Genomic DNA, 12,286 nt, shown 5'->3' on the forward strand with positions numbered 1-12,286 from the left:
TGAAGCTAGTATATGTGTAAACACAGCTACCGCTGCTCAGAAGCAATTTGAGAGTCAAACACAAACAGAGCACAGAGCAAAGAGATGAGAGCAGCTGCAGCAGACAATGTTAGCTGTTAACAGGTAGCTCATGGCGCACAAAGCCAACACACTTACATCCAGGGAGGGTTCAGGCATATCCTGGGCTCCCTGACCCATCTGCCCATCTGAGGAGGGGTTAAAGTTCAGATCGCTGTGGGGGTGACTGTTCTGCCCAGGCTGCTGTGGCTGCGGCTGAGGCTGCGACTGGCGAGGCGGCTGCGATGACTGGCCACTGTGATGCAAAGGCTGCCCTGACTGGCCACTGTGATGTAAGGGCGGCCCTGTATGGCTGCCAGGGTGGGGAGACGCATGCAAGCTCTGCTGCATGGAGTTATGGGACTGATCAGGATGGGACATCTGCAGGTGCAAGAGGAGGACAGAGAGCGAGGGAGACGGAGAGTGAAAAATAAGGAAGAGGAAACAGGGAGAGAGAAATAGAGAGTGGAGGGTCGGTACGTGTGTGTGTTGCATGGGAAGAAGGAGAGGAAAAGCGAAATGAGTTCCAGCGTGAATAATGTGGAACAGGCCTTCTAAATGGGAGCTGTGATCAGCAGACATGTACAGCTGCAACATTATACGGTGACATGAGCATGTGAGCATGACTGAGCACACATGCTGGCTACAGGCACAGGCTGCACCTTGTTCAGATAACAAATCTGAGTCTCCTTTTTCACTATGGCACATATTGTCTGGAGATTTTCTTCTACAAAATGAGGTCACAAACGATGCTACAGGACAAAATAACTTAGCAGCAGATAAATAGGGTGCATACAAGTTAAAAGTCAGACCAAAAATAATTCGAATTTGGACCAACTAGACTGTATGGAAGCCCCGGAAGTCGACTTACTGCATCATTCATGCTGTGGTTAAGAGGCTTAGGAGAGGAGAGGAGACCACCGGGTCCATCTGGGGGATGAGAGAGCTGGGGGCCATGGATGAAGTCATTCATAGGGGGACCTCCACCACCTCCACCTCCTCCAACTCCACCACCAGAGGGGTTCCCGTGAGGGAAATCGAAGTTTCCTTGGCTGTGGTAACTGTTGCCTTGAAGGACAAAAGAACAAACACTTTTTGTCAAAAGGTCTGGCCTGGCCGACTTTTCTTTGACAGATTTTTTGCTGTTGCAGAAAGTTACCAAATTAGTTACGTAATAGGAAACACAAGTTCCACTTTTTTACTCTTATGAAACTTTTATCAGAGCAATAACAACATTTTAAAACAGGTTCGGCATAAAACTCTCCTCCAGGCTGTTTCTTTGTTAAATGCACTAGAGACACATCAATGGTTTCTGTTGTAAAATGCCAAACAGCTCACTTTTCCAACAAATGAGCTGACTATCCTATTATTCATTTACACAGCAGGAATCTGGCTGCTTTTTTTTTTTTTTTTTTTACCTGCTCCTGGGTAATCTCCCCCGTTGCCACTAGTATGTTGACCAGGATGTGGAGGGTAGGGGCTGGGACCTGGTCCGGGGCCAGGTCCAGGTCCTGGGCCAGGACCGGGCCCTAGTTGGGCGATCATCTCCATCACATTGGGCATGGTCATCTGACTGGGGCTCATGGTCTTAAAACGCTTGGCCAGCGGTCCATCAGGGTCCTCTTTGATGTGTAGCTCAGACTTAATGGGGACAGGTCGCCAGCTACATGTCGGGTCTATAGTGACCTCCTCAAACTCTGAGCTGTTGGAGGAGAAAGCAGAACGTGTTGGTTAAGTTTTGAAATAATGGACTAAAACTTAAAAGAGGATTCTGCTGGTGGAAGAGAAGAAACCTACTTTTGGATGGCATTGAGGATTCCCCACATGTACTGGTCCACCTCCAGACCTTCTAATAATGCTGTTTTACTGAAAGGAAAAAAAAATCAGTTAGAGGCATTCCTTATTTGTCATCCCATTTTTATATATAAAAGAACAACTTTTCACTTACTTGCACACAGGACACCTCCATGTCCCCCTCTCACAGTTGAGCTGTAAGTAGGACTCCAGATCGAAACACTGTGGAGAACAACATCACAAATGCTCATCAGAATCACCTTCACGTCATCCATTCACAGCCACATGTGACGCGGAACAAACCTGGACATGTTTGCAGTCATGCCCTCGTGCCGGTAGCTGGATGCGTCGGAAGGTAATGGGACATTTCAGCGACACTTTAATGGCCGTCTGCTCCACGCCGTCTTCCCCGTTAAGGGTGGTGTTGCCTGCTGAGGCCGCCACGCTGCTGAAGTTCCTCTTAACTGAGAAGACAAAGCGTTTGAGATGGAAGGTGAACATTTGCAGGTGTACTTGGAGACATATTTTAAAGCAAAATGTAAAGGGGAACAGGTGTGCGCCCCTGTAATTGAGATGTACTTATGCATATTAACTACGCTAAGACAGAACGAGCCATACTCTTGGTGATGCAGTGTTCTGCAGGAAGGAGTCTCTTCTTCAGGAGCCCCTGGAGGACGGATCGCACAGATGGCCTGTGGACCAGCTGCAGCACAAACAGGTGGGACTGCGAAGCAACACAAAAAGATGAAAACAAACAGAATTAACACAGCTGAACATCGAGTGTATTCCACGCATCCACTGTACGTAGTTCAGTCATTTCTGTGAAAATGATCCCAGCTGATGTTTTTGTTGAAGTTGCACATGGTCGTTGATACTGCGTACTCACACAGCAGCAGGCAGTGACGGTGATCTGGATGGTGTTTCTCCCAGGTTGGCATACGTGCTTCAGGTGCAGGGGTTTGTGGGAGGTTTTGTTGTCTCCCCTCTCAATGGTGAGGGGCGTGGCGTTGACGCTGACCTGGACGGAGGCGGGCCAGTTGGTGTTCATCTGCCTGTCCTCATGGTGGTAGCACTTAAACTGCAGCTCAAGGTCTGACCTGTAGGAGTAACAGGACGAGAGAGTTAGCGGCTAGCGCTAATATTCAGGAAAACACATTTAGCTAGATATCCAGGTGGTGAACCCTGAAGTGAAAGATGTGTAATTTAATATGCATTTTCAATAGTTTACATAAAATGATTACAATAAAAATGATAATATGTTTGTAACATCCAGTCAGAATTTAAAGTTATGGCTAAAAGATTCAGAATTGGGGATAAATTTCATGCTGTTTATGCTACCTCTGTCTTATTTATGTAGACATATGATAATTGAAGTATTATAGCAAGTATTGCAATTATTAGATAACGTTTTATTAATGATAGAAGTTGTTTTGTTAACGAGGATTCTGAGCTGTAAATTGCAACAATACTTAGTATTACTTAACCCTGAGCGAATGACCAAAAGTACAGAGTTGCTTTAGTGCAACTAATAGGAGAAAAGAAGGAAATGTAATGGGAGTGTGCGGCGGTCTTGCCTCCACATGAGGGTCTGGTGGACGGAGGGTCGAAGGTGGAAGACGTGGTTACTGACAGCCAGGTTGTGCTCCAAGCGGAATGGCTCCAGCACCACTCCATCCCTGACTGGGAACGTCAGCCGCAGCTCCTCGTTGGGGTTAGCTGGGAGAGAAGGAAAACAAAGAGGGGAAGTGAACTGTTAAACAGTGGTTCTAACAGTGGTAGAGTCAGACAGTGTGTCAGATGAAATAAAAGAGGCATGAGGATAAAGGCAAACAGATGCCTCACATGAACCAGTTGTTCCAGGACTGCTGTGGGGTACTCACTTGGAGGGGGTGGAAGTGCTGTCATATTTGGTTTCATGTCGGGTGGAAACGGGGGTTTCACATCCTGGTTTGGCGACAGGTACGGAGGAATACTACTTCCTGGGGTCATAGGCGGTGTGGGGTTTCCAGGGACTGGGGAGTGGGGGTAAGTACCGGGCCTGGGGGGCTGTAAAAGGCAGGAAAGAGCAATAATGAAAACATCTGCATAATTCATTTCACATACATGTCTGACTCAAATTTAACACAAAGGTCTTGGCATGCTACATTTAACAAATGGAACTTTTTTTCTGGATAGGAAGTGAAAACATACCCCGTTGCCTTGACCGTAGGAGTATCCTCCTCCAGAGAAGTTGGTGCTCTGACCGTTGAAGGGCTCTTGCTGTTAAGGAAATAAAAAGCAATAACAATTTGATATAGTTTTTATAGCACAAAGCAGATATTCTCTAGTTTGTTCCAAAATGTGCTATAAAATCTTCCTGAGTAGGAGTAAGTTGTTGTAGAATATGAACAGATGGATAAATGAAATGGCGTCACAGACCTTATAATACTGGCCCATGGGCAGGCCAGGGGGGTACTGTCCCTGGCCCTGCTGCCCTGGCATCCTCTGGCCGGGGTAGTTAGGAGAGGGCAGCGGCCTGGAGGCATTTGATGTGGGGTACTGCCCCTGCTGTGGTGGGAACTGACTGTTTGGCCCATACTGCTGACCCCCGTAACTTGCCTAGAAGGTGAAAGTGAAAGAAAAAGAGGTTAAACACGTGTTTTAACTGCTATAAGACAAATAATCTCAAGACTGAAATTTCCACTCACCTCCCCAGGATATGGCCTCTTTATCCCCTGCATGGGCATGCCCTGCCGCGGTCCTCCAGGATACCCTTGCTGGGGCATCCTTTGGCCGTGACCACCAAAAGGCCCCATGCCTGGGGTTCGAGTCTGGTTCATGCCCATGGGAGGCCCACTCATATTAGGGTTGCTCATGGCTGATCCCATGCTGGCTGGATTCATACCTCCAGGGGGACCTCGCGGGCCTGGCTGGTTCATGAACTGGTTATTGTAGGGCTGAGCGGGGCCCATTTGAAAGGATGAACACATCTGGAGGCAAAACAGAAGGTTTCAGAATTTAATATGATTATTGTGGGTCCAACAGGTGGCTGGATAATAGCTTCCTGTGTATATTATTATCCTGCAGTCTATTCTGGTAAGTGGTTACAGCTGTAAACATGTTACCAGGTGTGTATTGTACCTGTCCATACTGGTTCATATCTTTATTCTGGGTTTCCTGCAGAGCTGCTACTGTGGCTGTTGCCGTGGCTGTTGCCGTAGCAGCAGCGGCAGCGACAGCAGCTGCTGCAGCAGCAGCAGCTGGCTGAGTGAAGTCACCAGGAGGACGTGTGTGGGAGGTCATTCCCATACCTCCTGGAGGGGCGTTTGGGCCTCCAGAATAACTGTCAAAAACACAGATCAGATGTTTTAATCATCATGGGAAATTTTATGGCTTGATTTTTATTTATTTATTTTTTTAAAAAGGGAACTCATATCCAGTCTCTTACCTTCCGCTGTATCCCCCAGGACCTCCAGGGTAGCCAGGCCTGCCATACATGCCCTGCTGCATGTATGGTTGGTTGGAGCCTCCTTTGTTTGGGAACTGTTGCTGCTGAGCACTGAACTGAGGTGAGTTGAGCCCTGCTGCGCTGGCAGACATACCTGATCCCATGGGGTTACCACCAGGATTCATGGGATTATTGCTGTTCGCCATTGGGTTACCCAGCACCTGGATTTAACAAAGCATCATATCCATTAGGTCAGTGAAATAAACAAAGCAGACAAACCCTCTGAGTCAAGCCTTGATTGTGTGTTATATACTTACAGACTGGATGTTGTTTGTGCATGGACATACCTGACTCTGTGACGTATTGGTCACGCCCCACACAGTTGTAACCACAGACAATGACCCAGGGGGCTGGTTGGTGTTTTGTTGCCAGGGGACAGAGTCATAGGGAAAGGATCCATCACTGGAAAGTAGAGGAAAACACAAAATGTGCCTGATGTCACTTGAAGTTTCAACTGGCCAGGAAAAGAGTCAGTAGAAAGCCAACAGCCATCCAAAAATGAGAATAATTTGGGAATTCTTCTCGCCAAAAAGTTAGGCAATTTGAAATGTTTGGCGTTCATTTTCAAAACACATTTTCAGCCAGGATGTCTGCTAATGGCTGCACAGTGAGACGAGTAAAACACACTAAATGAGCGGATAAGGAGCTGCATATCCACACACCAATATAAGCTGAATGTGATTAAATTATTTCTTTGCTGAAAAATCTTTCGATGTGGATAGGTAGCGTGCAGTTGGAATGTTTAGCATTCAGATTTCAAACAAATATCAGGGAAAAATATGAGAGTCTGTAACGTATAATAAACAAGCTAAATCCTCATGGGGGGAGGCAAGTGGCCAAGAGTGGGAAGGAACTGCTGTTCTTGGAAAGCAGCTTGTTTTCGTTCAGAGGTTAGCTCTTGGAATGGATGACATGCTCAATATTTCCTCATAAAGGCACAACATTATCCCAAGAACGGGGCTCTTGGCTAACTCCAGGTTTTCTTCCTCTTCTTCTTCGTTGAGAGAGGCATGAGCACACAATGTTCTCCAAAAACATTACTTCACAGCTCACTTCCCTGTTGGCGTGTCCCTCCACCCCAAAATCACCTCCACTCAATGTCATTCTGACTCTTCTTCAAATCATGGAAATCCTTTGTTTCTTGACCAGAGGAAAAACTTCACTAGATAATCTACTCTGAGGTTGCAGTATTATGAAAATCTAATAAAAAAATATGTGAAGCATAGCAATTCAAATTAAAAGTATGGGATGTATCTGATGTGTATGAGGGGAATAACTACAGGCAAATCAGTAGAAACAAAAATATTAACCTAATTTATTCAAATGTAAGTGACTCATAGATAGATAGATAGATAGACTGACTTTATTCATCTTCTAGGGGAAATTCACATATCTATATCTACTGATTTAAGCTACACTTTTGTGCAGTAGCTTTTAGCCCCCGATACTCCTCCTTTTACGTGTTTACACAGTTTTTTCACTCCAGGAAAAAGCTTAATTTCATTGGCAACATGGCAAAACTGTAACCTTCAGCTGAACTGAGAATATAGGTTCACTGTAAGACAAGCACAGTCTTGATTCAAGTGACAGGAGATGTCTCAGAGACTCCCCGCTGACCTGTGTGTGAGGCCGGGCTTCATGCTGCTCATGCTGGGCTGCATGGGGACTTTTCCCTGCGGTTCGTTCTGCCTGTTCTTCTGGTGACGCAGCAGGAGGAGACGACCCAGCTCCTCGCACCACGACGACAGCAGGGCTGCAAGGAAAACACACAGACACATATACATATGCACATGCGTTAGTCTCTTCTCAGCGCGCACACACACACACACACACACTTGCCTGCCTGAGCATAGATCTGCACTGTGCATGTTTATGGTTCAATGTGTGAATGAACTTCACTCGTAACACACTTTAAACGTGAGCCTCTAACCCTGTCTGAACCCTGTCAGGTGTCTCACCGCTGCAGTATCCTGAACCGTCTTCTCATGCCCTTGCCTGAAGTTCCTGCTTTAGCCTCCAGGGGGCAGCCCAACTCAATAAACCTACATTGATTATTTGACTGTGTGCAACACAACAGTTACAATCACACCATCTCTACGAGGGGTGTAAATCGTAAAGTGAAATCTACCAGTTTTTCTGCCGCAGAAAGGGAAAGACTGAAATGAAGGGTGAGAGACAGACAGAGACGTAACGATTGGTGCTACTGATAAAGATCTATGTAGGAAGTAAGTAAGAGGCCGTCGTATCGTTACTCTCCTCCACTTCCTTCACTCATCACCACCACTTTATTCGTCTCCACACTTTCCCTGTCCCCTCATATCTCTGTATCACTGTGCAGCCTTCTCATCCTCTTAATAAAGACAAGAGTTCAGATATTTTTTTTTTTTCTTGTGCTAATGATGGACCAATTTCATTTTTTTTCCCCATGGTGCCAATCAACTTGTCTTTCTTGAATCAATCAGAGCTTTGTGGGTTATTTAAACACACCGCCTCTTGATTGTACAAAGTTGTTTAGTCAAGCTTCAATTCAAAAAAGAAAGGTTATGGTGTTCAGTACTTAATTAAATAATTTAGTTTTGCTATTTTTAGCTTTGTAGACCCAGATACACCAGCTCTTAGGAAGCGCTCTCACCAGGTTTGGGGTTTCAAGATGTGTTTGAAAATGTTGGTGCGCTGAAGAAATCTTGTGTCTGAGGTTTGAACAGTCGGTGACAGTGAAACTAGCATTTCACTGTGAAGCTTTACGAGGCCACAAAGAACATGTCTGTCTTGTAAATTGCCGTGTAAATTAAAAGAAAATAAAAACATGGTTGAAAACAGAAAAATGAAGTATTTTTGGCGCTCTACAGTCAGCCATGCCATCTGTAACCTGCACATTATCATATATACCAAGTCCATATTGCTTGAGCTAGTAATGTGTTATATTTTCTGAATGACCATATCTGATCTGAGAAGTGACTATTAACAAAGCAAGCAAAAAAGAAGAGGAGAGAGGGGAAGAAAAAAAAAAGGAAAGGAAAGGAGTGAACAAAGCAGAGGAGTGGTAACATTTTCTTCTGTAGGGTGGAGAGAGCCAAGCCTCCTAGTTAAAGAGGAATTATTCCACCCTGCCATTACAGAGAGCTTATCTCCCCACTAAATCACCACCTCCACACAGAGGGACTGTCTCTCCAACTGGCAACCCACTATTTAGACCTAAAGATCCGCACAAGGGATGGAGTCGCTCTGAGAGGGAGAGAGACATAGAGAAGCAGAGGAGAAAAGAGAGCGGTGGTGACTTATCCTATCAGTGTGGCCACAAGCTGATGGATTTCAAAAGCTGCCAAGGCCAGAAGTCATTCATAATAGAGCAAGGTTCCGCTCCGGGCATCGTGCATATTTAGCAAGGCTACTACAGTGCACGTGACCTTGTTTTCACCCCTGCCAACACAATCGCACACCCGCAACTACGCTACCATACTCCTTGCACTTCTTCTCTTTAGTCTGTGTAAATACCCTTCTCACATACTGCACACACCCACATTCCTCTCAGACAATTTTTTTCTGTTGAAAACTTTAATACTATTCTGATCCATCTGTCTAAACTATTATCAATGTTTTGTTAACTTCACGGACGGACAAACAAAAACACAAGACGGCAAAGGCACAGTCTCGGTCTCATTACACCTCTATTGTTTCACCTCTTTCATCTCTCGATCTATTCCTTTGTCATTCACACTAAAGCCTTGCTGTGTAATCATACACGTTCTACAGCTACCTGGTGGAGACACAGTCAAAAACCTTATTTCCTCTACACCGTCTTTACACCAGCAGCTTCCACAGTCATAGAAAAGGTCCATTACGCTTATTAAAACTATGCAGTGTAAAAAATATGCATGATGCTGGGTTGAATCTCTATGAGCCAAATCCTGTGTGTTTCTATTCCAAGGCTGATTTACAACATCATAAAATTATAACTTTACTTCACCATGAGCGAAGTCTGAACAGTCCAGATCAAAGAGATCGGTTCAGTTTTCTGGAAAATAATACGAGTTGTTCTCCTCACACAGAGCAGGATGAACTCTGGGATGTTTTTCTTATGTCTCTGCACGCAGTGCGAAGGTTAAATAGTGATTTTAGCCTAGCTTTGCCCAAACACTGGATATCTAGAGGATCAAGTAGCAGCTCTGCAGCTTGTCAGTGCTATGCTGATACTGTGTTGATGTGACAGTTTACAGTTAGAAAAAGATAAATGAACATGGGAACATGACTAAGAAAATAAAGAGGTTGTAGCTGCAGTATGTGGCAGTGTTGCCCGAGGGTGACTTCTCCACCACTGAGGGTTTGTAGTACTTAGTCTAGTACGACTTTTTTTTCCTGACAACATACAAAATCCAAACAATAACATTATGGTTTGAAACAACTGTTTCTGCCTGTAGGAGCCTGTAAAAAGAAGTCGGCTGCAAGATAGCTGAAGTATTTTTTTCTTTGTTAATAACGACATTTGTGTGTTTTTAAATATGGAAATTACACCAGAGTTTACTCACACAAAGCCATCCCTCTTAGGAGACATTTGAAGGTGTATCTTTCTACTCTTGAGAGAAGCTGCCGTTGATCCCGTAGAAATCCAGTAATTGACTTTATGTAGGTTAATCTCACCACTCTTAACTTTGAACAGTAAGCTGAGGCATCAAAATGCAATCATGACGACGTAAGTAGAAGAAGAATTAAAACATCCACCCAAACCAAACTACCTCTTTAAACACATGGCTAAAAACACTGTTACTGCTCGGGGTGAGTAATGTCTCTAGACTATAGAAACTTATGATCTGAAGCTGTTGTGATAAGGTGCTTTCATTGGATTCTCTGAAATAGGGCTCGACACAGAGTCCTCTACCCAACAAGAGGTCTGTCCTGTCCTCCACCAGCAGAGACAGCAGACCACACTTTAAGCTCATTTCAGAAACTTCCTGAACCCTCCTTGAACAGCTCCATTTCTTAGAAGCAGCGGCCTTTAATTGAGTAATGCCCAGAGACATATGGGCCCTCCTCACTCGGGTTGTATTTAATGCAGTATGGCTGACTGATAGCAGAAACCCTTGCTCATTCTCACCTCTCCTCGGCCCCCTCTGGGAGCAGAAGGGAGGGAGAGTAAGCCCTGGGAAGAGGCTGCAAGGCCCATTAACTAATGACAGAGTGTGTGTACAAGTCCTCTTTTACAAGGAAACCCCAATGCTAATTGCCATGAACTCTGACAGTGCCGTGTGTGTGCAAGCATCTGTGTGTGTCTGTGTGTGGTAAAAGCCGTCTGCTACCGAGCATATCATTTGCCAGTTAAATCATGACAGATTGCTAACTATCTACTTCCTGACATAATTAAGTTAGCTGCAGCCACTCTGTTGATAAAACACCTGACATGTTTTAAATGTGAAGCCCCAGATTCGCCACATTGGCACGTCAGGATGAGGACGGTGACCGAGACAACCATCGCCTCTCCATGAACTGCTGTGCCCTTTAGCAAGGCAGTTAACACTCCAGTGGAGCTGCAGAGGCCAGCAGCAGAGGAGTGTCATTCTGCTGGACAATTCCCAGGTGTGAATCACGGAACAGGACGTGTTATACGACCACGTGGAAAGGCACGGTTTTACTTTCACCCAGCAACTGGCTGATACAGTAGAGAAGAAGACTCTAAACTGGCCTAATTATGTGGCATTGCACAGTAAGTGCAAGTGATAAAATTATCTTCCTCAGACTGAAATGGCAAATTCAGTGGGTGAAAACTGATTTTGCAACCTCTGCAACCTTTAGCTCATGACATCCTCTTTGTTAAAAGGGCAGCAGAGCTCACCAAGCAGAGCACATACGGTATTTAAGCATAAATGTGGTAATATGCTATGTTTACATTAGTATGAAAACTACAAAAAAAAGCAACTAAGTACTGAACTTTTCATGTCGCTTAGATGGCATCTGGTGTCGTGCTCAGTAACCCTGCCTCACCTCAACGTTGTCCTGCCGTCTAGCAGAGTGACATATCACTGATCAACCAAGCTTACTTTAATACTTTAAGAAAAAACATGTCAACCAGTTCACATGTCACCCAAAAAAACTTCCTCAAAAGGAGAATACCGAGAGTTCATGACCACAGTAACTATTCCAGCTTTACCAAACTGTTCCAGTGCGTTACCAAAAACCTTTATACTACTACTGTAGAACTCTTTCAAAATCAATTACAGCCATGTGTTTGTTTTCCCAAATCAAGCACAGGAGAAGAGCAGCACTCAAAATAAAAAAGAATCCGCTCATGTCTTGATCATTTTTGGTTAATTTTAGTTGCAACTATTTGACTGACAAAACTTTTGATAAGTCAAGTTTTCAAAACCTTCATCAGAGTGCTCTGGAGTGCCATCTGTTCCCTGAACTTTGAGTAAACAAACAAACTGCAGTTTAATTTTGTTTTTTTCTTTCTTTTTTTGACACACTGCACCCGAGTGAAGTTCAGCACAGGAGAAGTTAATCTGTGTCCTCATAATAACACATTACAGCCGTGACTCTGCACCACCATATCATGATGCTGGTATGGCACCAGTGATGTGTTACTAATATGATAACACATCACAGCTGTAGGGCTTAGCTCTTTTGTTGCAGTTTGAAACTGGTGCTACATCCAAGATACCTGCTGTAAAGGGGAGGGTACATGTGAAACAGAGGAGGGGAAAGAAGATTGTCGCTGTAGCTGCATGAACTACATTATTCACCACGACCCTGACATGGTGCTGTGTTGGCTACTCTTCTTTTGTGATAAGTATAAACATGAAGGTTCAGTTATAAAGCTAAGTAGGTTGGTTTGTGTAAGTTTGTGACATTTTCTGCAAGAGCATTGTGCTAATTTTGGAAGATTTGATTGGCCGAAATATATAAGATAAACCGTCAGATGCAATGCACATCCCTGCACTCATTCTGCACATCCTC

At 44.6% G+C, this 12,286-nt stretch overlaps 1 protein-coding gene across 6 annotated transcripts in view; it reads right to left on the bottom strand.

Moving 5' to 3' along the window:
* The window catches only part of zmiz1a (zinc finger, MIZ-type containing 1a), a 97,389-nt gene that overhangs the window by 3,398 nt on the left and 81,705 nt on the right, over positions 1–12,286 (bottom strand). For 5 of the 6 annotated variants that reach the window (XM_071480473.1, XM_071480472.1, XM_071480474.1 and 2 more), the window contains 17 exons: positions 6,956–7,091; positions 5,626–5,740; positions 5,279–5,499; positions 4,972–5,173; positions 4,539–4,820; positions 4,270–4,449; positions 4,042–4,110; positions 3,732–3,897; positions 3,426–3,567; positions 2,738–2,948; positions 2,470–2,575; positions 2,155–2,315; positions 2,006–2,073; positions 1,855–1,923; positions 1,476–1,759; positions 929–1,125; positions 157–438 (listed from right to left, as the gene is read on the bottom strand). In XM_071480473.1, coding sequence (XP_071336574.1) covers positions 157–438; positions 929–1,125; positions 1,476–1,759; positions 1,855–1,923; positions 2,006–2,073; positions 2,155–2,315; positions 2,470–2,575; positions 2,738–2,948; positions 3,426–3,567; positions 3,732–3,897; positions 4,042–4,110; positions 4,270–4,449; positions 4,539–4,820; positions 4,972–5,173; positions 5,279–5,499; positions 5,626–5,740; positions 6,956–7,091 — 2,891 coding nt within the window. The remainder of the gene's footprint in view (positions 1–156; positions 439–928; positions 1,126–1,475; positions 1,760–1,854; positions 1,924–2,005; positions 2,074–2,154; positions 2,316–2,469; positions 2,576–2,737; positions 2,949–3,425; positions 3,568–3,731; positions 3,898–4,041; positions 4,111–4,269; positions 4,450–4,538; positions 4,821–4,971; positions 5,174–5,278; positions 5,500–5,625; positions 5,741–6,955; positions 7,092–12,286) is intronic. The other variant, XM_071480475.1, reaches the window with a different exon arrangement.

Source organism: Trachinotus anak, unplaced genomic scaffold (genome assembly GCF_046630095.1).
Source record: "Trachinotus anak isolate AG129_WGS33_773 ecotype Australia unplaced genomic scaffold, CSIRO_AGI_Tana_v1 ptg000007l, whole genome shotgun sequence".
NCBI classification, from domain to species: Eukaryota; Metazoa; Chordata; class Actinopteri; order Carangiformes; family Carangidae; genus Trachinotus; species Trachinotus anak.